The sequence below is a fragment of the Mesoplodon mirus genome, assembly GCF_964341445.2.
Source record: "Mesoplodon mirus genome assembly, chromosome: 11".
NCBI classification, from domain to species: Eukaryota; Metazoa; Chordata; class Mammalia; order Artiodactyla; family Ziphiidae; genus Mesoplodon; species Mesoplodon mirus.
Window position 1 is genome coordinate 36,278,235 of NC_138987.1, and position 23,756 is coordinate 36,301,990.

At 47.7% G+C, this 23,756-nt stretch overlaps 3 protein-coding genes across 8 annotated transcripts in view; 2 read left to right on the forward strand and 1 right to left on the reverse strand.

The window, feature by feature from the left end:
- Positions 1-1,198: 1,198 nt before the first annotated feature.
- Positions 1,199-3,254, forward strand: TOMM22 (translocase of outer mitochondrial membrane 22). Its single transcript, XM_082634854.1, has 4 exons — positions 1,199-1,364; positions 1,616-1,734; positions 2,192-2,309; positions 2,542-3,254. Exons 1-4 carry the CDS (start codon positions 1,230-1,232, stop codon positions 2,614-2,616), a joined length of 447 nt encoding a protein of 148 aa, XP_082490980.1. The 5' UTR covers positions 1,199-1,229; the 3' UTR covers positions 2,617-3,254.
- Positions 3,255-4,583: 1,329 nt separating this feature from the next.
- Positions 4,584-17,059, reverse strand: JOSD1 (Josephin domain containing 1). Of its 2 annotated transcripts, none has more exons than XM_082634853.1 (5): positions 16,772-17,059; positions 15,549-16,368; positions 7,672-7,800; positions 7,349-7,543; positions 4,584-6,693 (listed from the first exon to the last, which is right to left on the reverse strand). In XM_082634853.1, exons 2-5 carry the CDS (start codon positions 15,731-15,733, stop codon positions 6,594-6,596), a joined length of 609 nt encoding a protein of 202 aa, XP_082490979.1. In that variant the 5' UTR covers positions 15,734-16,368; positions 16,772-17,059; the 3' UTR covers positions 4,584-6,593. The 2 variants fall into 2 exon arrangements, with proteins under 2 accessions (XP_082490979.1, XP_082490978.1); XM_082634852.1 differs by having other exon boundaries at positions 16,699-17,059.
- Positions 17,060-17,147: 88 nt separating this feature from the next.
- Positions 17,148-23,756, forward strand: part of GTPBP1 (GTP binding protein 1) — a 31,975-nt gene continuing 25,366 nt past the window's right edge. For 4 of the 5 annotated variants that reach the window (XR_014295248.1, XM_082634848.1, XM_082634851.1 and 1 more), the window contains exons 1-3: positions 17,148-17,384; positions 19,761-20,691; positions 23,366-23,477. Coding sequence is in view for 4 of the 5 variants with exons in the window: in XM_082634848.1 (XP_082490974.1) it covers positions 20,500-20,691; positions 23,366-23,477 (304 nt within the window). In the remaining variant the exon portion in view is untranslated. Of the gene's footprint in view, positions 17,385-19,705; positions 20,692-23,365; positions 23,478-23,756 lie in introns of those variants that run through there. The other variant, XM_082634849.1, reaches the window with a different exon arrangement.

Genomic DNA, 23,756 nt, shown 5'->3' on the forward strand with positions numbered 1-23,756 from the left:
AATCACTACGTTTCTCACCATAGATTGGTTTTGCCTGTCTTTTAACTTTACCTAATGGAATCAGACAGTAGGCACCCTTTTGTGACATGAAGACTTTTTGTAGTTAGAGCTGCCCTGTCCAAAGATAAAGAGGACTGAGGACTCTATCTGGAGAAAGTGCAAACCCCGCCCCCCCTCCCCGGAATATGTAAGCAGAGGACATCTCTCAAGTATCAGATAAGGATCGGGACTGTCCAATCCTGAGATTCTTCGGTTCCATGGTCAGTTGTCTAGAGGTATATCAAATCACCCTTGTATTAATAACTGTGGGACACATTATAAAAAGGAGCATTTTCATCCATCATATGAAAATATGGATAATACCTAATGCTGGGGAGGGTGTGGAGAAAAGGACACTTCCATTTACTATTGTGAAAGTACGTGATATAATAATTCCGAGGGCAATTAGCTAATACCTACCAAAATTTTAAATGTTCATACTTTTTGGCCAGCAAACCCACATCTTGAAATCCATCCTCCAGAAATACTTGCAGCAACCCTGTACTGTACCTCAATCTCCTCATTTCTAAAATGGGGACAATAGGGATTTCCCTGGTAGTCCAGTGGTTAAGACTCGTGGCTCCCAATGCAGGGGGCGCTGGTTCTATCCCTGGTTGGGGAACTAAGTTCCTGCATGCGGCATGGCCCGGCCAAAAAAAAAAAAAAAAAAAAAAAAATGGGGATAGTAGCACCTCAGTGGGTTGATGCAAAGATCAAATGAGCGCCCCTCCCACCCCCGCCCTTCGCACGCACAAACAGTGCCTGGTACACACTCGCCTTTGTTTTGTACATTGGGACTGTTTACTTGACGTTTTCCCAAAGACCAATAAATCTCCAAATGTCTAATTTACTCCTACCAAACACAGCCCTCAGGGAAATGAAACTGGATTCGTGTTTGTCTATGTCTGATCTCTGGGAGGCTTGTTAAAATGCAGATTTTCGGGCTCACCCTAAGCCCACAGAACAGAATTACCGCTGATGCACCCCGATTCAGGGCTTTAATAAGTTTCCCACGTGTCTCACGTTCTCCGACCTCCCGGCCGCCCTTTGCTGAAGGCCGGTGAAGCCCGCCTACCAGAGGGCGGCGCTCTTCCCCAGACCTCCAGCCTCCGGCTCCCAGAAGGGCGGCTCCGTCCGCCGTCGGCGCCGCACTCGCCTCTTCTCTTCCGCTTCCGGAGTTCCCCACAGCCATGGCTGCCGCTGCCGCTGCCGCCGCCGCTGCCGCCGCCGCCGGCCCTGGGGTGCCGCTGTCCCCGGACGAATTGCTTCCGAAAGGCGATGCTGAGAAGCCTGAGGAGGAGCTGGAGGAGGAAGACGACGAGGAGGTACTGGGCGCCGCGGGGCGGAGCGGGGCTGGGAGGGTGCGGGCGGGGAGCGGGGGTAAGGGCTCCGCGTGCTGCAGGAGCGGGACGAAGGCGCGTCGCGGAGCCTGGAGAGTCCGAGCAGAGGCGTCTCCGGGAGGCGGGGTGAGGCCCCGCTGGGGCCGGGGTGCCCTAGCTCCAGGGGACCGGCATGTCCCGGCGTCGGGGGGTGGTTACCGCTGCTTCGGCCCATATCCGCGCCTCCTCCACCACAGTTAGATGAGACTCTGTCGGAGAGACTGTGGGGTCTGACGGAGATGTTCCCCGAGAGAGTCCGGTCCGCGGCTGGAGCCACTTTTGATCTCTCCCTCTTCGTGGCTCAAAAAATGTACAGGTAAGGGACGAGGGCAAAGACATTGGGGTGTGCTGGGTTGACTGAGGTGCCCTGAATGAACACGGGCTTTGGGAGCAGCAGACCTGGGTTGGAGGCCAGCCCGCCAGCTAGATCACTGAGTGACCTTGGACTGGTGCTACTTTAGCCTTTCTTGGTCTCTATTTCCTCGTCTGTAAAGTGAGGATTCTTATTGGGCAGGGTCGTTGTGAGGATCATCTCAGATTATGTGATATAATTAATGTATAAGTAGCACTGTGAGAACTCAGGAGAGTGTTCAGACTACTCTCACTAGATGTACAGTCCCTGGAACTGCTCCTCCCGTTTCCGGTAGGAGTACAGGCAAGAGTTGGGTAGAACACGCTTACCAACAACACTGGAGTGTGCAGGGTGAGAGATTTGGTTACTAGTGAGTTCTCGGTGATGCTGTCTTGCCATTATGCTCATGCTCCCTCTGCAGGTTTTCCAGGGCAGCCTTGTGGATTGGAACCACTTCCTTCATGATCCTGGTTCTTCCGGTCGTCTTTGAGACTGAGAAGTTGCAGATGGAGCAACAGCAGCAGCTGCAGCAACGGCAGGTGAGCCCAGACCCTGGGCTTTTTGCCAGTAGTGGCTACATAAGTTGTTTATTGCTCCAGCACCTAGGTAGGGCGGTTAATGTGCCGGTAGGGATTGGGATCCGGCCCACACTCTTTTAGGTGCCTGTGCCCTCAGCATTGTTTTCATAGACCTTGTCTGCCTGGACAGGTATGATGAAAATGAGAGCCCTAGGTCTGTACAATGCCTTACACCCCTCCTTTTCTTTTCCAGATACTTCTAGGGCCTAATACAGGGCTGTCAGGAGGAATGCCCGGGGCCCTACCTTCACTTCCTGGAAAGATCTAGATTGTTACTGCTATGTTTGGCCTGTCTTGGTGGGAGAAGTTTGAAAATTCAATAGTGTTTGAACTGCTGCTTATTGGATTTTTTTTTTTTTTAACTTTGGCACATTGATCTATCTAAACCTGGGGGGGAGAATTCTCCCCACATTGTCTCATGGAGAGACTCCTCACTTGCAACTGTGCCCTCCGTGCTCTCCTGACTTATTTCTTCTGTCCTCACTCTGATACCAGAGTGCAGCAATGCAGACGGTTACTCCAGCTCCGGCCATCCCACCCCTTTCACTAAATTACTTCTGACGGGAGATCTCCTCACTATCCCATTGTGGGGTAGGAACTGATGCCATCGGGAAGGATGTGCCCCTGACCATTAACGACTGTTTGGTTTTTAAGAATGGGGATGTTGGGGAGGGACGTGCACATGAGATAAAATGCAACAGCTGTGCTGTGAATTTGTGTATGTTGGAAAGGATGGAGGGAGGGCTGGCAACAGCTTCAACCACAAGATGGGGACTGTGGAGGACAGAGCAGGAGCTCATTTCCTCTGCATATTTTGGCTGTTAGACGTGTGTGTGTCTAAAAGAGAAAAAAAAGTCAGTGCTCACTTTTTCTATTTAAATATTAAAAAATGATTCCAACCAAAAATGTCTTCCAAGTGCTCGTCATGCATACCTTGAAATTATTTAGCCCATTTTAGAAGGGCAAAGAAAACTGCCCCTCACATTTTCTCTCACCTGAGCCAGCACCACCGTTTAATACTGACTGATCCCTAGGCCCAAGTTAAATTCCCAGAGGTAAAAAGAAATTCGTCTTTGACCAAGAACCTCTCTGAGTTCAGGCAGTCAGTTTCAGATCCACCAGCAAAGGATTGGGTCCATGTACTTGCACAGTCTACAATGACATTATACAGTTATAAAGGGGGAATCCAGTAGTTAGGACTCTGTGCTTCCACTGCAGGCAACACGGGTTCGATCCCTGTTTGGGGAACTAAGATCCCACATGCTGTGAAGCTCGGCCAAAGGAAAAAAAAAGAAAAAACAGTAACTATAAAGAACTTGTAAGGAATGACATAGTATTGCTATCTAGTCTGGGGATAGGGAGGTTTCAAATAGAACATCTTGGGTTTGTTCTTTTTGAAAATACAGTTGACCCTTGAACAACACGGGGTTAGGGGAACTAACCCTCCTTGCAGTCAAAAGCCTGTGCATTTCTTTTAAAAATCATTGGCCCTGTGTGTCTGCTGTCCAACCAATCACAGTTCATGTGGCACTGTAGTATTTCTTGAAAAAAGTTCACGTGTAAGTGGACCCCCAGAGTTCAAACCTGTGCTGTTTGAGGATCAGCTGTAATTGCTGATGAGCTATTGACAGTGAATCCAACTGTAGCCCTATCTTTGAACTTTGTAATTTTTCCACTTCACACACATTTTTATTGGCATTGTGCTAGTAACAATACGAAGTCCTTTATGTGGGTTGCTGGAACTATACTATACAATTTAGGAGGAGGTAGTCGTCTTATTTTACAGAAGAGGAAAACAGTCCCAGAAAGGTTAAGTGATCTGTTCCAGGCTGAATAGAAAATGCCTGATCTGAATTCAAATCTAGGCAGTCTGGCTCAGAGTCCTGCTATGTACTTGGTGCTGGGGCCTCCCAGGTCCTCTGTGTAAATGCATACTCTTCCACCTGTTAACCAGGGAAGAAGAGTCACTTGTCAGTGAAGAAAACGTGTACTTAAGATTAGGGTTAGGGTTCTTCATACTGTGGAGCCTAGTTTTTACAAATTAAATCGAAAAGTGTCTCAGGCTTTTTTTGAATCAAGTCCTACTTGGTGAGTATTTTGTCTGGATTTTTGAAGTGAGAGGTCTGGCCAAAGCACAATGTCTCTAAAAGATGACTTATGGTGGTAGTGAATTCCTTCCAAAGCAGCATTATACTAAACTACACTTTAATGTACATAATTATAGAATTCAGACAGATGAAATTTATGTATGGAGTTTTCCATTTTTAATATTTGGTTAAACAAAATACATCTTTTGTAAACAAACCCAGCACAAGGCCAACAAAAAGGAATAAAAGCAAGAAAAACAAAAAGCCTAGGGTTGCCCCTTACTGGGCATCAGGGTCAGGCCTGCCCCCTTTCTTAAAGGAAGTGGGGCTTTTTGTCCTTGGGCATCAGCATAGGTCCCTGTTCCTAAGCACCAGAATTGGATATGAACAGAGAAACCAGCCCTGAAATGTTTAAGCGTCTTTGCATATATCCCACTGGCTCATGGACTCCAAGTGCATGGGGACTCCTTTGAAGTGCCATTTGCACAGGCCCAAGCAGATTGGTGGTGAGGAGTTTCCTTCTCCTCCCAGGAAATGGCTTACATCACTGACAGTGCCAATGGACCCAAGGTCCTGCTTGTGACAATGAGCAAGGTTGGCTGTAACTTCTGGCTGGTGGTGGTTGGAATGTCATCGTGCAGGGGCGAAGAGCTCCCTGTGGTGCCAAGCAGGTCTGGTGTAGAAAATGGTGCAGGAGAGAATGCGGCCACGGGCTGAGAGGGTGTAATGCAGTTGCCTCTTGGTGGCCTCTGTTACTCAGCATAAAAAACGGCCTTGTTGGATTGAAGATAAATGTGCAGAAAAAGTGCTGGTGTAAACATGCACTCCAGTCACAGTGGGGAGAAAGCCTCAGCTTCATCCCGTTAAGCTTGCTCAGGCTGGACATGCAAGCCCCAGGCTGGCTCTGCTATTGGAGAGGTCTGGCCAGTGGGGCGGCTCTCAGACCTGCCGAAACCACTGACCTGTGAGGGCTAGACAGGCCATCCTTGCCTGCCCACCTGCCCTGAGACAACCACAGCCACTGTGGTGACAGGCGGTGTAGTATGACCCTTACTTCTTTTGTTTTCCCAAGTTACGGGGAGAAAAGTGGCCTACAACTATTTAAAGAGGTAGGGGGCGGGTCCATTCTCAGTTGATCTGTAAAGGAAGCTACAGAGAGATGACAAAGCGTAACGCACATATCCACCCAACGTGAGGGCTCTGCTTCGTCACTATAGTGACTCCAAGCCTAGGACTTCTACCCATTCTAGCTGCTCCAAGTCTCTGAAGGCTTATCTTCCCAATACTTTTCTTGCCCAACTCTGTCTCAAACTAGAAGAATTTGATGTCAAAGGCAGTCTTATTTTTTTCCTGATTTTTGCCAGAGTGGGTCAGCTGGGAAAACTGCCCTTTTGCCTATCTTGTGCCTCAAAGCCTCCTAAACCAATGCAATGCAGTGAAGTGCGAGGGATGATGCTGGAGTGAGGCGGACAGGCTGCCCATGCCTGCCCCAGCCTGGTTCTGGCCACATCCTCTTAGGTATCTAGCCCACCCTGTCACACTAGAATATTGCAGGATTCAACCACCCGGCATGGAATATTAAAGAACTTTTCATTATAAAACTCCAAGGATGGCCATAAACCACTCTTAAAAACGGGGTAAGGGCGGCATTGAGGGTTGGAGACAGCATGCCGTACTGCTGCTGCAGTTTTGGAGATGGTTTCCTGAGAGGCCTTTTTGCTCTAAGTCCTTCAAACCTGTCACATGGGCTTTGCCTGTACTGTGTCTTCAGACCCACTGGTTGCCAGGAAAGGGGAAGTGAAGGCAGCATCTCCAGGTGAGTCAGAGCAGCAGTGAACTCCAGCAGAGCCTCTGGCAAGTCCTCAGAGAAACGGGGAAATAAGCTAAGACCCACCTTTCTTTCTCCTCTCTTAAATAAAACAGAAGTCTTCCATAGCTTGCCCTAAGCACACAGAGCTCCTACTTTCCTTTCCCAGAACAAGTAACGCTGGTTGGTTCTGTAACAGTCTACACGTCTGTCCTATTGCACTGTCAAATCTGAGGGGAAAAACCCGATGAGATGTTTGGGGACGTGGCAAGGGCAGACCCACTGTAGAGGCCACAGCACATCACAGAGGATTTCGGGGGTTGAGGTGAGGGAAGGCTGGGTAGAACTGTGTTACACATCAGCCCTCCAACTCTGATGGGCCTCCACCTCTTCTGGTACCACCAGCAGGAGTTCACAGTTCTTTCCTCGCAAATGATGTTTTAGAAATTTCCTACAGGAAAAAAGGGTAGATGAAAGAGAAAATGAAAATACTAGTAAAATTGCAAACTCCAGTCTTGGGGCTACACCTTCGCCAGACAGGACCCTTGTTATTTATACCCTTGGCTGCCCTAAACACGCTCTAGTAGTGATCTGTTCTTGGAGGAGTCCACATTTGGTTACCCCTCAATCTGTCCAGTTCAATTTCCAATCTGAATTTTTGCTCATCCTCATATGTTACTGCCAACAGTAGCCAGTTCTGTGAGGAACAGAGCCCAAAGTACTCTAAAGGACTTATAATTGTTTTAAAAAAAAAAAAAAAAAAGAAGAAGAAGAAGAAGAAGAGTTTCTTCTTTGGTTACAGGGAAATTTAGCCCCCTCTGGCCCAAATGTTTGCCTTCCTTTCACTGAACTGGCAGCTATACTGTCAAGTTGGAGAATGTTACAATGCCAGTCCTGCCAGACTAGAAAGCCAGCATCTCAGGTAACGGGACTTCTCTACCAATGGGATTTAATGTCTTCATGGGTCATCAAAGATTCAGGTCTTTTTTAAGTCTGAAACCCTATGATTCTAAGTGACAATAAGGAGAGGACCCAAGGAGCTAGGAATTTCATTTCCTTTGTCCAAAGATAAGCTCAACTTGCCACTACATCAGCCACACAGGTACCTGAGCTCGCCCTCGCCTCCAATCCATTCGGGCATCTTCAGTTTGGAGTCGAGGTTGTAGTAGGCACCTCCCACCTCTCGAACACAGATCCAATGCTGCCTTTTGAGTGGCAACTTCAGCGGACCCCAACACAGGCTGGAGGGCAGATTCATGATGAAGCCCATAACGTTAGTGAGAGCAATGGCGCCGACATCCCTGCAGAACAGAAACGGTGTCGGGCTCTGCAGCAGCCACCTCCCCCGGATTCCCCAGCTGTACCACCACCACTGGCCACCTCCCCAGCTGAGTGCCAGTTCTCATCAAGTCAAGCCTGGTTCAACTACCTGCGCTTGTCCCACCAAACAGCTTCATAGCCTTTGGTTTGAAGTGCTGCCATAATGACGTTCACATCGTAGTTCCCGTTTCCCAGCATGCTCTTCTTGTGGGGGGTCACCATGGTGTTTGGAGACAACCTGCAAATGTGAAAGAGGAAAGCTGAGACTTGCTGGTCAACCTAACCCCTCCTGGCCCTGCACTGGCAGGGACAAAAGAGCACTTTACACCACTGCCCCTGGAAGCTTGTTTCCTCCCATTCAAGTAAATGTAACGAGTTTTTACCAAAGTATTTTGGAGTCTGGGCTCCTGCTGCCCTAGAGATTACCTTTCCTTTTATGAAAAACAATAATTCAGTAGCAGTGGGGCCTATCTGCCTGCCATTTAGAAAGTGTGTCTCCAGTGAATTCAATGGATACAGAGAATGTTCCACGAAGGAGTCTCATCTATGAAATCCCGTCTTCCCATTTCTGCAGTCTTCTTCCTTGCTGATCTTCCTGCCTTGATACAGCCTTTTTTTTAACATTACAAATAGTATTTGATAGTTTGATTGCATGGGTAGTATTTCTTACACTTTAAATGCTTTCTGTTTAAGGCTTGCAAACTTGGTAATCATCAATCTTTAAATACTCAAAGGCCTACAGGGGCTCAGACAGGTAACATAAATGTATGAACTGGGCCACATAAGGCAATAAAAAGTAGTAAGGCCCATATTAAACTGAAATTCATGAACCACCTAAAGGTATTCTGAATATACACGTGTGTAAAATACCTGAATTTAAAAAAATAAAACAAACACAAATTGGAAAAAAAATTTGTACCAGATAAACAAAACTCAACTGAAGTCTGGTTTGCTCACTGGCTTTAAGCCATCTTTGCCCAGGCCTCTTTAGCCACTCCTCCATCTCGTGACAAGGTCAGTTCTGAAGGCATTCCCAATCCTATTAATTTGCTTTCATAGGCTGCACAGGCCAGGACCTGAGGAAAGGTAATCTTTTTTTTTTTTTTTTTTTTTTTTTTTTTGCGGTACGCGGGCCTCTCACTGTTGTGGGCTCTCCCGTTGAGGAGCACAGGCTCCGGATGCGCAGGCTCAGCGGCCATGGCTCACGGGCCCAGCCGCTCCGCGGCATGTGGGATCTTCCCGGACCGGGGCACAAACCTGTGTCCCCTGCATCGGCAGGCGGACTCTCAACCACTGCGCCACCAGGGAAGCCTGGAAAGGCCATCTTGAAGGAAGGGGCAGCATGCCTTTCACCTCTGTGTGAAGGGGAGGAAGGGAAATGACGTGAGTTCCTCAGGAATAAAAGAGGACAGCGGATGTCTAGGAGGTTGCTAAATGCCATCTCCAGAAGAGAATCAGATCTTTAGGTCAACTCTAAAAACTTGAGAAATCTTATACTCTATATACAGCAACCATACTGATATTTTTCCAACATAAAGCATACTCTTGCCACTACTTAAACCCTCCAAGGCTCCCAAAGCACTTAAATACGACCTAAACTACCTCCTCTGGCCTGCGAGGCCCTTAGGATTCTGCTGACCTCATCCCTACCTCTTAGCACAAACACGTTGTCTCTGCAACCTGAACACACAAAGCCCTTTCTCGCTGGAGGGCCTTTGCACTCACTGTTCCCGCTGTCTGGAATCCTCTTCCCCTAGATCTCCACTTGCTCTGCTCGCTCCTCATTTTTTGGGTCTCAAGTGTTACTGCCCTAGAGGCCTTTTCTGACCACCCAACCTTACGTTTCTCCCAGTCATTTCCTCTTACATCCACCTGCTTTAATTTAATTATAGCTCGTGTTACTACTGGACATGTTTTCTGACTTGCGTGTTTTTCCACACTAGAATGACAGCAGGGGCCTTCTCTACCCATCACCAGACCTCAAAGAATACCTGGCACGTGACAGGTGCTCGAGGGACATCTGTTGAAACGTTTTCCATGTTTATTTTGTTTTCCCTCTCTCTTGCCCTGTAAATATTAGCGGACCCTTAAAATAATAAGGGCTTTTATGCTAGCCTCCAGAGTTAGCAAAGAAGGGGATCTGAGGACACTAAACTCCACTCTGCAACCAAACTTTGTTTTACCTGTGACAATAAATACTGTTTAGTGAAAACTTCTCTGCCACACCTGATGATAGATGCTTTCATCTATGTATCTCATTTAATCCTCACAATAAACCCATAAGAAGCTATGAATTATTACCATTTTATGGGTTTAGAAACTGAAGTTTGGTGATTTAAAATGACTAGCCCGTGATCACTTCCCTTATAAATGACAGAACTAGGATTCAAACTCGTGTTTGTTTGAATCCAAAGTTCTGCTTGCTGTCTTACGGTGAGGACTCATGAATTAGAGTGGCTGGTGGCGGTGGGCTGATAAGAGGAAAGACCAGCTGAGTCCCTTGGCCTGGGCCTAAAATGTAGCTTAACAGGACAAAGGCTCTCAGTGGGTTCTTGGGCACTTGGATTAAATGAGAAAGCATATGAAAGTCTATCTCAAGATATATCAAGTTCCTCTCCCTTCACCAACTTTTCAGTAGCTTCTCAATACCTTCAGAGAAGTCTCCAGCCAGTAGACACAGGAAGGTTCCAGCAAAGAAACTGCTGAGTCTTCCACCTCTTTCACCATCTAACTCCCTACCAGGCTCAAACCTTAGTGCTGCGTTTCCCCCCAATGTGCTCCTCAGAGGATCACAGAGGCATTTAATACAATAGCTGAATGAATCAAGTAAACAGGTTTTTTTCCTACAGGTTTCCTTGAAGCCCCTAATATGCTAATATTTACCTTGAGTCTCGGGGAGAGGGTATGCAAAAGGCTGCAGCTCCCAAACAGGTTTGACCACACATTTTTTTTGAGGTGCACCTTCTAGGACTAGTGTTCCAAGTATCTCTTCCCCTTGTCCTACATATTCAATCTCAGATTCAAATCCTTGCCTGTCTATTCCTACTATCTCTCCCCTAACTGGAGGCCCCTCACCTCACACCTGGATTTAAAAAAAATTTTTTTTAATCTTTTGACTGCACCATGCAACACGTGGGATCTTAGTTCCCCGACCAGGCATCGAACCCTCGTCCCCTGTATTGGAAGCGTCTTAACCACTGGACCGCCAGAGAAGTTCCACACCTGAAGTTTTTGAAACAGGTTCCTAAATTGACCTCCTTGCTTCCAAATGCTCCTTCCACCTATTCAGCCTATTTACGTTCCTGCCACCTTCACCAAGGTATCATTTCACTCACTTACATAAGAACTGTCAGTGGAGCCAGTTGCCTGGTTGGCCAACTCCAACCCTCCCAGCCCCACTTGACCTGCTGTTTCCCTTTCATTGGAATTAGTGTACTTCAGCCACCATGACCATGTGGCCTCTCTTCTTTTATCCTAGTTCCTGTTTCAAGCTAAATCCTAAAGCTTCTTCAAGCTCAACCTAACCTCCTACCTCTTCCATGGAATCCTTCCTGGCTCCAGTGCAGTAGAAAAAGGAGGGAGATCAGGAGGACCACACACATCTGAGTTCACATCCAAGCAGAATCAATATCAATTCTGAGATTTAGTCTCCATGCCTGTTAGCTTCTCTGTAAAAATGGAAATGATTCCTATCTTATAGGAATGAAGAATTCATTTATTTTATACATGTCCAACAAAATAGTAAATTCCTGAAGCAAAGGGGATGACTCATCTCCTCTGTATCTCTCACAGCTGGGCACTGGCAACTGCATAACCATGGGTCTGTCAAACCAATCAATACAGGAAATGCTAAGAATGGTTTCCATCTCACTCCTAGAAGAGTGGCCATTTGAATAAGTGGGATCCATCCAGTGTGCCCATTATACCAGTGCTTGTTTTTACTTTGACAATAATCAAGTGCCCACTGTGTTAGCTATTTTTATGAGATTTATCACTTAATCCTTCCAACAATCTTGAGATAGAAATTAACCCCATAGTGTAAGTAAGGAAGCTGAGGTACAAAGAGGTTATGGACTTGTACAGTCATATACAGCTAGTGAGTGGCAGAGCTAGGATTCCACCTCCAAACCTAAAGCTACAATGAAGTCTCCTGGATATTTCAACACACTGATCCCACTGAATTCCATGGGAATTCTACTCTGTCCCAATGGAATGTTTTCTTGAGACTCCTCGGCAAACTCCTATTCAGGACTGTCTTAATTATTTCCACGGAAATTCTGGACTATACGCTAGCCTCTCATTTTTGTCACCATAGGCAGAGGTTAGAGCCATAATATTTGAAGTGATCTACAACTGAGAAGATGGGTTCTAGTCCAGGTCTCTCCACTGATGTCTGTGCCCTCAGTTAAGTCTCTGGTCCTCTCTTGTAGTTACCACTGTGTCTGGCTAAGGTGATGTTTCAGGTTTGAATGAAAAGGAGATGTGGAAACATGTCATCAAGATTCCTTTTTTCCCTTAATTTTTTCCTTTTTATAAGTTCTGACGTGTGACCTTAGAAAATACGGCTCAGAACTTCCTAATGTGTTTTTAAATTATTAAATACATAAAGCACAGATTAAATACATAAAGCACAGATCACAGCGCCAGGCACACAAAAGTACTCTGTAGGTGCTGGCGATGATGATGACGAGGAGGAGTCTGCTTGGCCCTTGGATGAGAAAATTTAAATCTCTAGAGGTTAACACTCAACAACACCTTTTCTCAATTTATAACCACCATACCTTGAAATGCGGCCCCTTCCTTTAAATGTGTGCTCAGGGACTTTTTAATGGGGAGGTAGGAGGGCTTCTCTGTGGTAAAGGATGTTCCCCAGTATCTATAATCTCTTATAGTCTGACCTTTTCTCCAATTGCAGTTGTTCATCCTTTTCAAACCAATGATCTCTTTGCTATCACTGCGATCATGACCACTATCTTCAAATCCTGGATTGAGCCTGTCACACCTGACTCCTCTCTTCCCTGTTTCTGTGTTGCTGCCGAGTCACTAGCTTAGTCCTGTCTAAATTCCTATTCATTTCTATTCCAACCATGAGTCATCTCATACCAACAACTGCATTGAAACTCCACCCTGCTTTTGTATTTCTTCTGTCTGGCTAAAATTCAACTGCTAGAATGAACTTCCTCTCAACAAATGGCATTAATCAAAAATTTTGTCCCATTCTTACCATTCATCAGCCACATCTTCAAAAAAGCATAGAACTTAAGATCCGGGAATTAAAAATTATCTAGTTAACATTACTGCCAACATTACCCTTCTTTTCTGTTAAAATCCAAATAGATTATCTTTTTCCCTTTAGATTGCTCTGAATTCCATGGTTCTAAATTCACTTAAGTCTTTTCTCAAGGCCGGGTCAATGGATAGTTCTAAGACATACTTCTCAGCAGCCGAGTCTTGTTCAGGTTGTTTTCTTTACAGTGTGTAGTGGTGCCTGGCATACTGAAGGCAGCTAGTAAATGTTTGTTTAGAATTTCTATCTCCTCTCCCTCACCTCTCCTCCCTTTGTTTTTTCCTCTCATCCCTTTCATACTTCTTTGTTTCTATTTATCCACACCGAATCTTCCCATATTAATTACTCCATACAGAGTTCCACCTCTGGAGTGGTAGGGTACATATATTCTCATATGTACTGGTCTGCTGTTACTCTGAGGTGGATCTTTACATTGTGCTGATAGGTACCTGGGGGAATGTAGTACAACTTGCTAAAGCTTCAAAAGCCAGGAACAGAACTTTGGTTCCATGTGAGTGTTTAACAAATATTCAGCATTCTTTGATTCAGGGAAAACATAGCTGAAAAAGTCCTGCTATTATCCACAAACAGCTTATAGTCCACATCTTCAAACCCAGGCCCAACTTCCTAGCAGGGTGAACAGCTACTGATGAGGTAATTGCTCTGAGACGCCTTCCCAATACTCAGGAAGTAGCAGAGCAGATAGGAAAGCAGGCCCTCCATTCACAAAGCTTGGGACCAAATCCTACAACTAATAGCTCTGTGAACTCTGTTCCCTCATCTGGAAAGATGAAAAATAACAGGATCTACCTTTTTTTTTTTTTTGGCCGCACAGCATGTGGGATGTTATCTCCCTGACCCAGGGATCCAACCGGTGCCCCCTGCAGTGGAAGTGCAGAGTCTTAACCACTGGACCGCCAAGGAAGTCCCAGGATCTACCCTTAAGATTGGTGTCAGGCGTGAGTTAACACAAGGAAAGCACTCAGAACAGTGCTTTGCACAGAGTGAGTGTTCATCTGTGTTAGTGATCGTCATCATGTCAGATCCAGGCCAAATTTAGAGAAGTGGAAAACTTCTGAATGGACACACCGAATCTTGGAATTGACATTTACTAGTGAGTGAAACTGGGCAAATTGCTTAAATGGAACCCTAGTTTCCTAGGATCACTACTGATAAGGTTGTTGCAGGGCTGTCACAGAGTACCAAGTACCAAGCACATTCAAGGACTCACTGTCAGTCTTTTTCTTCTCCCTAGACTTCAATTAGGAAATAATCTGCAAATATCCAATTAGCAGTAGAAGATATATTAATGGCTGGCCAAAAGGAAGCAGTCTAATGGACTGGCCTCCTTTCTACTTTCAGTTACATGACCTAGCAATCTGAGACAAATTATCTCACCTCCCAGGGCCCTATTTCCTGAGAAGAGTTAATTCTACTTGCCAGATGATGGCCATGATGCAAAGGACACATCTGCCCTGCTAAGGCATTACTATGGTTATCACTGGCACTGGAAAATAATTACTCTCATTACAATTTTGTCAGCACACTGGGATTAACATTCTTTTAAGAGAGGGCCTATGGTTCTTTCAGGGTAAGTGGTCCATACCTATGCTTCATAAATCACCCCAAATAGGTTGTTCCCAGCTGTAATTCAGGCCCTCTGGGGCAATCATTTCATCTCTGAATGGAGTCAGAGAAGGGTCTTCTGGAACTGCCAATATACATTGCCTGAAGAATTCTTGGGCTTTCTCTGCACTGAAAATTGAGCAGGATAACTCTTTATAAGCTGGAGTAGTGAGACAGGCTCACAAAGTTGCTATGGACAGCACACGTGCTGAACCAGCCACTGCAGAACCATTTCTCATACCCTTTGAGAGAATTTTAGAACATCAAAGCTGACAGAAGAAAGCTGAACTTCTATCAACCTGTCTGGTAGCGTTTGCAAAGTGGATAAGAAAGGCCCTCTAGAATGAAGTAGAAAGGGGAGGGGACCTAGAGTCAGCTTCAAATCACAGCTTTGCTACTTAGAAGCTATTTGGACAAATTACCTGACCTTTCTTTCTGTTTCTTTATCAGTAAAATAGAGACAGTAAATCTACCGTTAGGAGAGCTACACAAAACACCATATGAAAAGCATCAACGCCGGCACATGGCCTCGTAGAAAGGCTAAGGCAAAAAGCACTGTGTATATACCCTTCCTATGGAACCCATTACATTCCAACTCTGATGACAGGTGACTGAGTGTGTACATACCTTGTCCCCCTTCTAGACTCTAAACTCCTTGGGGGCAGGACTTGAGAGGCATTAACAGCACAGTGGTCAATAGCACAGCAACAATAAACCTGGATTCAAGCCTGGCTTCATCTCTTGTTATGTTACCTTGGGCAAATTACTGAACTTCTCTCAGCCCTGTCTTTATCCATAAAATGGAAATGACAACACAGATTCCAATGGATTGTAGAAGGGATCACTTGAGATAACACCACTGAGGCTCTTAGCACTGTGCCCAGCCCACTGTAAGTGCTCAGTAAATGGTCCTGATTATTCACTTTCCCATTCCTGTGTCCCTTATACCTGCTAACAGCATTTAGCTGACAATCCCTGTTGATTTGAAGGTTTTTGCAGCAGAGACGCTGCCCCACGCACAGAAATTCAAAAAGAGCACAAAAGTATAGAGACACCAAGAAGGAGTTCCCTACCTCTGGAAAATCTCTTGCAGCGTTTCCCGGGTGAAGGCATTGCTGTCCTGGAAGACGTTATTGAGGGCGTGCAGAGCACAAAGCTCCCTGCGCTGTTTCTCATGGTAGATTTGTAGGGGTGCAGCCGGGGGCAGCTCCAATGATTCGGATTTGGCCTTGTCTCCTTTCCATGGCACGCAACTCATGTTTTTCGTTTTAGGTTCCAGAGAGGGCTAAAACCACCCCACTCTTCCCTCCTGAGGAGGAATGTAAGCTTCTCAGTCTTTGCAGGATTCCTGAGGTCTACCTTATTTTCTGGTGACCATGATTTATGCTTTGTCACGGGGAGAAAAGGTTGTAATCAAAAGGAAGAATAATCCCCCTCTTCTCAAAACAAAGATAACTTTTGGATTTAGTGTATTTTGCCACCACTGTCGAAGTGCAGAAGTTTTAAAAAATCATATAAAATCTACGACCTTGTTTTCCTTCTTCCACCCTCCTCTTCTACCCCTTCCAAAAAAACACTATTTTCTTGCTGTATTTTCCTTTCTGCAAATGACAACCAGGCCTCAAGGCAGGAGGACCGAACGGAGTCGGTCACATCGCTCCTTTTCTTCCATTTCTTTGGAACCACAACGCCACTGACTCAGGAGACAAGGCCTAGGTGGTGGATAAAACGCAAATTTCGAGCAGCTAGCGAGGGCCGGCCAGCGTGGGATCGCGGGCCCTGCTGGGGCGTCGGGGGAGGCTCTCCATCCTCTCGGGTGCGGTGGGACCACGCGGGGCCGAGGCCGGCGCAGCTCCCTCGGATAGCGCGGACTCTCACCCTCTCGCCGCGGCCCTACGGGGGAGACAACTCCTGTCAGCTCCGGCGGTCGGGCGGGCCGCCGCACAGGACCAGGCTGCCCAGGGAAGCTGCGCGGCGGGACCGGCCCCAGCCCCAAGGAAGGTCCTGCACTGCGACTGGCAGGCCCGCGAGGGGTGGGGCCGGACAATTCGTCTCGCCCTCGGGGGCCCGGGCCCACCCAGCTCGCCGCCCCCACCCCAACCTCCCCGCCCGTCACGTGAGTGCAAGCCGAGGCGCCCTCCCGCCGCTCCCCTAACCCCGACCCCGCCCGGTCCCCCGCGCCGCCGGGACAGCTTGCGGACGCACCGCCGGTCGCCCCCTCACCGCTGCAGGCCGCCACCTGGAGCTGAGGGCCGCCACCTGGGCCACGCTCGGGCGGGCGAGCGAGCGCGCGCACCTGAGCCCGACGTCAGAGGCCCCAGCCCAGCGCGTGCTCCGAAAACGCCCTCCTTCGCCGTCCCAGCTCCCGCCCCAACGCGGCGTCCGCTCTGACGTCAGCCTGACGTCAGCGGCGCCGGCTTTGGGGCCGCGGCCGCCGTGCGTCTGTTGCGCGGGTGCAGGCAGCGTTGGGCCCCCTGGCGGTGTGGGGTGGGTAGCCCGGCGGCGGCTGTAGCGGCGACTCGCCGAAGGTACAGATAGTGCCCGGCTCCTCGGCTGGTGCCCGGATCCTCTGCTCTCCCTCCGGGGCTGGGCAGGCCGGGCGGCCGGCGGGAGTCCCGCCCCGATGCCTGTCCCGCCCCTCTCCTCCCCCGGGCGTCGGCTCAGTTCCGGCGCGACGACCCAGCTTGGGGCTACACTTCGCGACCCTCCCCAGCCCTCCCGTCTTTCTGATCAGGCCTTTTGGGCAGAGTGCTTTCGCGAACCCGGACTAGTTTCACCTGCGCTGGCCGTTTTATGTTTGTCTAGCATGCCGTTCGCCAGGTGATTTCAAAGCACCTTACTGACGCGGTCGGGCGCAAATTCTCTTGTTTAGTGGGCCCGACCGCCCTCACTTTCCGGGAGCTCTGAGGGTAAGTGCCTCGCCGGGAGTCACGTTTCAAGTGGAATAATCCTATTTCAGTTCCTTGGTGTCGTATTTCGGCTTGCTACTCACAGATCACTGCCCTTTTGCCTTCGGGTTCCCGTCTGGTCTCACAGTGGCGGCCGTAGAGCTTTCCTCTGAGTATTCTCAAGGCGTAAGTGCATTGTGTGTGTCAGGAAGATGAACTCAGTCCCACATGGATTGTTTCCCCCCCTTTTTTTTTACCCAAAGACATGTGGAAGGCTTCAGCAAATATTCATCATCCACTTTAGTGTTGCTATCCTTTTGGATTTTTGTTCAGAAAGTTGGAAAAACAAAAGATCACACTTAATTCAGTCATTTCTTTAATCCTGCTTCAACACAGCTCAACACTTAAAGCACAAACATCAACTGAGTAAATCTGAAAATCTACTTGGCCTACTAAACAACTCATGAATCGGACAGCATCCCGCCTAGTAAATAGAAAGGCGCTCCTAGGAGTTGTGCAAAATGGAAAGTTTTCAATAGGCAGAAGAAAGAGTGGATTGTATTAGGGAAGGTCACATTTCCTTATAGGAAGCAAAGGGTCTTATCAGGCAGATTACCTCACTAGTGTTGTTCAGGAAATTCCAGAGTGATTGGTTTAAGATTCTACTCCTGATAGAGGTTGAAACTGCAGTTAGGTTATGTGTTAAATCTTGGTGGGGCTCAACACAAGTGACTCCATTTGGGGCTTGTTTCTTTTTAACAACACCATTACACTAAACACAGAAGTATCACTTAACACACTTGCTTGTGTGCGTACCATGTGGTTGGGAGTCCTCTGCCCTCGTCCAGACAACTTTTGAATTATCTTAAATTTTTATTATCTGTAAGTCACCTAAGGATTACAGTTATATTTGTGTATGATTCGTAATTGAGGCTTGCAAACATTGTCCTTCTAAGTGCTTTACTTATATTAACTCATTTACTGCTAACCTGTTAGGTAGGTACTTTTTTTTTTTTTTTTTTTTTTTTTTTTTTTTTTTGCGGTATGCGGGCCTCTCACTGTTGTGGCCTCCCCCGTTGCGGAGCACAGGCTCCGGACGCGCAGGCCCAGCGGCCATGGCTCACGGGCCCAGCCGCTCCGCGGCATATGGGATCCTCCCAGACCGGGGCACGAACCCGTATCCCCTGCATCGGCAGGCGGACTCTCAACCACTGCGCCACCAGGGAGGCCCGGTACTTTTTTTTTTTTGAGATGACAACTGAAGCACAGAGAGGTTAATTAACTTGCTTGAGGTCACATAGATAGTAAATAGTGGACCTAGGATTTGAACCTAGGTTCTAACCTATCTTCCGAAAGAGGATGTAAATATGGTAAGGAATTCCCTCTCTAAAATGTGTTTTCAGATTTCTCTATTCAATTCAACAAGCACCTTCTCTGAGAATATATTTTTTTCTGGGTAAAGCCCTGTAATGAGAAGGGCATGTTTTTTAGCTTACCATCAGGTGTCAGCGCATTCTGAACTTGAACTTTTTCTGGAAGAGCCAGTTGGTAAGATTCTAAATATCAATATTATTCTGGAGTATAATGCCACAACATTTGGCTCTTCTGCCAAATTGAGATTTTAATATTTTTATCTACCTCATAGAGGCATATGTAGGATAGTGGTGAGCAATTTCACCAGAAAAAAAAAAATTGAAGAACTATTATCAAGACCTTTGGAGTTGGATGGCTTCTCATCCCAGATTCCCACCTGTGTTTGTACAGATAAAATTTGATTGGGGACTTCCCTGGTGGCCCAGTGGTTAAGACTCTACGCTCCCAATGCAGGGGGCCTGGGTTCAATCCCTGGTCGGGGAACTAGATCCCGCATGCGGCAACTAAGATCCCGCGTGCCACGCAACTAAGACCCAGTGCATACAAATATTAAAAAAAAAAAAAAAAAAAGATTTGATCGTAGTTGCAAACAAGAACAAGAAGTTGCCTCTTAACTCTCAAGTAGATCCCTGAAACTGAAGGCTCTTTGGAACCCTGCCTCTTGCTCACAAAATCTTGTGTTCCAAACCCCTAAATCTGGGTATGTTATCTTCTGAAATGGCTGCTCTCTCTTGCTTGCTGCCTGGGACGAGTGGCCATGGCCAGCATTATTAGAGTTTGACTAATCCCTAATTTCATCAAGCTCTTCAGTCTTTTGGAAGAGGAATTCAAGACAGTAAAACTTCTGTTGATAGTGTTTTGGGTTGGGTTTTACACAGCTGATGACACAGGAAGAATCATCCATAGGAAACTACCTTAACAGACTCTAGATCTCGGCCTTACAGTTCACAAATGTGTTAAGGTACTTTTGGCTTCTATTGAGCTAGGTGCCTCATTTTGGTCGTGTAATTGCTCTCTCCGCAGAGGCAATGAATGGAGAATTCTCCCTAAGGTCAGCGTTCAGTTAATTGCCGCGCTCTGGCTGCCGTAGTATTCCAGGCATCGATCCTAGTGTTAAAATTGCCTGGAGACTGCCAGCAGGTCGAAAATCAGTCTTCAGTGACTGCCTGGAGTCACCGAGTTGAGTGGGAGGCGCCTTGCGCAGTTTACTATCTCCGTGGGCGGTGGCCCGAGGCGCGGGACTTGTCCGAAGACTGGATTGGGCCTTTCACCTGTCTATCATCGGAAGGCTCTCCGCCCCCGACTGCCTAGCAGCAGGATTTGGAAGCTGAGCACTGCCTCTGAAAACAAGGAGAGTGATGGGCGGTGAAGGTAAGCGTTGTGTGTATTTCTCTCATTGTATGGCTGCTGTGTCAGTCGTGCTCTGCTCTGCTCCCATTGGCGGGAATGCTCCTGGCAGGTAGCGTGGACATGGTGCTGTCCCTCCCACCTTACGATCAAGGCGCGTGACGTCTCAGACATTTGTTGTTGGGCTCTGGGTCTCATTAATTATTCATTAGGTACTTAAAAGAGCTGCAGCGATTGGTGGCTGAGAGGCCTGGTCGTTTGTTTCTTAGCTAGAGATACGTGTCATCCTCTACGCGGCTGGAGAAATTTCGCATAAATTATTCTGATGAGGTTCGGGGCGGGGTTGTGCATAGATTAGGCAAATGAGCTGGGGAGGGAGGGGAGGCCGGCTACGAATTAGCCTAAGTTATTAAAGATGGCGGCGGAGCGGAGTCGCTTCCCGATGGACTCGCCGGTCCCTGCCTCTATGTTCGCCCCCGAGCCCAGCTCTCCGGGGGCGGCCAGGGCCGCGGCGGCTGCCGCCCGGCTACACGGCGGCTTCGACTCGGACTGCAGCGAGGACGGCGAGGCGCTCAACGGCGAACCGGAGCTAGACCTCACCAGCAAGGTAGGCCCGGGCGCCGGCGCTGAGGGGACGGGGCGCCGAGGGGACCGGGCGCCGAGGGGGACCGGGCGGTGGGGCCGCGCAGTCTCCGGGGCGACGGCTGGGGCAGGAGGGGCCGAGCCCACCCACCTGTAAGTGCGGGACGCGCGGCGGGCTCCCCGGCGAGGGGCGGCTCCGGCGGCCCGCCGCACCGCTGTCCTTCCCCGGAGGCGCCCAACCGGCCTCCCGCCGTCCGGCTCCCGCCGAGATCACAACCCCTCGCCTCCGCCACGTGGAACGCGGGCGCCGGACGCCGGCAGCTACTCGCACAGTGGTCGTCCCCACGCGGTGCCGCCTCCCCTGAGATCGAGAGTGGCTCACCCCGTGGACTGTCCACGGCAGCCTAGGGTCGGAGGTGGCTTGGGCAGGGCGCGCGGGAGGATCATGTAGTCCGAGGGGGGAGCAGGCAGTCAGCCGCGGCTCTTCCTGGTGTCGGGAGAGGAAACATTAAGTAGTCGCTCAGTCCGGGAGAAGGACGTCTGAAGAATGTCTACTTTACAAACCCACCCAAAACAGAAGTGAAAGATGGGCAGTGACCCATCATTTCGCCATTCTGGGAGTGGAACCTTATGTTGTTTGACTGGAATAATGAAGGACGATTTAAATCGTGTCTTCTGAGCTCTTGAGAAGGTGGGCAGGATTTAAGGGCTCATCTTCTGCTTGGCGTTGGGAGTGGGAGGAATAAAAAATTAAGTATAATTTGGGACTGGTGTTTCGAAGGTGCCTAACATTGCTAAAGGAAAGAATGCCAACTTGGGAGTCAGACAGGGCTGGGTTCCCTTTCCTGCCCTGCCAGTTAAAAAGGCTCTGTGACCTTGGGAAAGTTTCTTAACCTCTCAGTTCTCCAGCTCCATCATCTTTTTAGTACAGATGCATTGTAAAAATGGGAACTGTATGTAAGAAACCTACTACACTGCCGGTTACATACTACTCAGTAAATGTTTGAGGTGAACTGAATAAACTGATAATTCCCTGTGCAGATTAAATAGCAGCTGATGCAAGATAGAACACCGATACCACCTCCTTACCTGTTGTTGTGTACTTACGGTAGAGAAGTTTAACGACTTTTGAAAACATTTGTGACTTTCTAGTCTGTGGTGGCAAAATTGCATGAAACTTGGTCCAGACAGGAGAGAACTTTACCTTGCAGCTAAATGGTCTCTCCCTCTAGTCTCTGCTGAGCACTTAGAAGCCGGTACTGCACCTTGTCACAGTTGTCCTGTCTGGTGCCTCTAATGCCATAACGAGGCTGGCCAAGTTGAGAGAGGATGGTCAGGGGAAATGTGTGAGGTAATGGGACACGATGCACAAGACCCAGCACCCAGGTTCAAAGTATAAGCTCTGATGAGTCAACTCAGGAAATTGTAAGAGATACACTTGACTCAAGCAGATGAGCTAGATGTCAGTTCATGGCCAAGGTGCTGAAGAAACCTGAAAACAGTGGGAAATTGCAGGGCAGAGTTGCAGAGAGTAGTACCTCTATTTCCTGACCAACTTAATTTAATGTTCCAGGATAGGGAAGTGTTGCTTCATCACGTAGCTGGGGGAGTCCTTCTCAGTATTTTAAAGTTGAGAAGCTATATGTAGATTAATACTGATGATATTGAAAAGAAAAACTGATGTGAAGGGAGAGAATAGATGGGTTGAACAGATTGATTCCTGAGGAAAAGATTAGAAGCTATAAGTTTATATACTTGCTACAATTAAATGTGGGGACGGATATAAGGCTCTGAGAGCTTCCAAAAGGAGAAACAATTAGTGAACTGTGGTGGCTAGTTTCATCCGGGAAGATTTTTCTAGGATGACTGGGTGAAGAAAATTGTAATTACCACTATTGAGCTGTGCACTGGATGCTTTACATGTTATCTTATTTGGTCTTTACAGTGGCCTTAGGATGTAGGTAGTAGTATCTCCATTTTGTAGATTAAAAAACTGAGACTCAGAGGTTAAGTTCTTTGTCCAAGGTCACACGTGAGTGGTTAGAGAATGGGATCTGACATGCCTGTTGGTAAATGGCCTCCTCAGATAAGTGGTTGATATTTTAGTGTTATTGGCAGAAATTTGCAAAATGACGGTGCTAATACCCATCTTAGGGGTAATGTGTTTTGTTGATAAAGATGAGTCTTGCAGCAGTTTTTACTGCCGATTCCTAAATAATCGAGATAGCCAAGGCAAGTTGGAACAGACTTCTTATGTTATTATGGGAACCATTGGCCTTGGATGGAGGGCATGGCAGTATATGAGATCTCTGTCCTGTGAGTTGCAAGCTGCAGGTAGAAGACTTTGGCATGTAGGTGTAAAGCACTACTCATTAATTCCTACCTACAATGCCAGATTCTCAGTCATTGTGGATCCTGCCCCTCCTGTTAAGCAGCAGGAGGCAGGCTGCTCACACCCTTTTCTGTGGGTTGTGGTTCAGACATACTCATTTCAGTACTTCATATAACTCAACTCTCATAAGGCCTTGGGCTCAAAGGCTATTTAAGGAGAGGCAGAGAGGGCATGAGAGGGCTGCACAGCTATTTTAGATCAGGGTGCTGTGGGGTTCAGTCAGGGTCTTTGGTCAGGCTCTTGATCCGCTTTGGCTGTGGTGTTCTTCTAGTAAGTGTGGTCCTAAGGTTGTTGGTTTCTCTTCTAGCTGGTTCTAGTGAGCCCTACATCAGAGCAGTATGACAGCCTTCTTCGGCAAATGTGGGAGAGGATGGACGAGGGATGCGGAGAGACCATATATGTCATTGGGCAGGGATCAGGTGAGCATAGTTTTCCTTTCACTTTACTTTTTTAAAAATTCACTTTCCAAGCGGTTTTACAGATGCTGCTTTTCTACCGCCAGTACTCTACATTTGCATAAGAGGAGTTGAAGCACAAAGCAAGGAAACTTCTTGTCCGAGGTAATAGAGTAAGTCACAGTTAGGTCTAGAATTAAGCCTTCCCTAGGCAGCTCTAAGTCTTCCCCTCCAAGCCTGATTTACAGATCCCATTGCTACTTATTGCCTGCTTAGCAGAGAACTCCTGTGATACTTCTTGAT

Excerpts from the sequence above, each read along its gene's own strand:
- TOMM22 (XM_082634854.1), top strand. The coding sequence starts at position 1,230 with ATGGCTGCCGCTGCCGCTGCCGCCGCCGCTGCCGCCGCCGCCGGCCCT. Across the intron at positions 1,365-1,615 it reads AGGAGGAAGACGACGAGGAG|TTAGATGAGACTCTGTCGGA; the intron begins GTACTGGGCGCC and ends CCTCCACCACAG. Across the intron at positions 1,735-2,191 it reads GTGGCTCAAAAAATGTACAG|GTTTTCCAGGGCAGCCTTGT; the intron begins GTAAGGGACGAG and ends CTCCCTCTGCAG.
- JOSD1 (XM_082634853.1), bottom strand. The coding sequence starts at position 15,733 with ATGAGTTGCGTGCCATGGAAAGGAGACAAGGCCAAATCCGAATCATTG. Across the intron at positions 7,801-15,548 it reads CTGCAAGAGATTTTCCAGAG|GTTGTCTCCAAACACCATGG; the intron begins GTAGGGAACTCC and ends TCACATTTGCAG. Across the intron at positions 6,694-7,348 it reads GGAGGCGAGGGCGAGCTCAG|GAAATTTCTAAAACATCATT; the intron begins GTACCTGTGTGG and ends TTTTTCCTGTAG.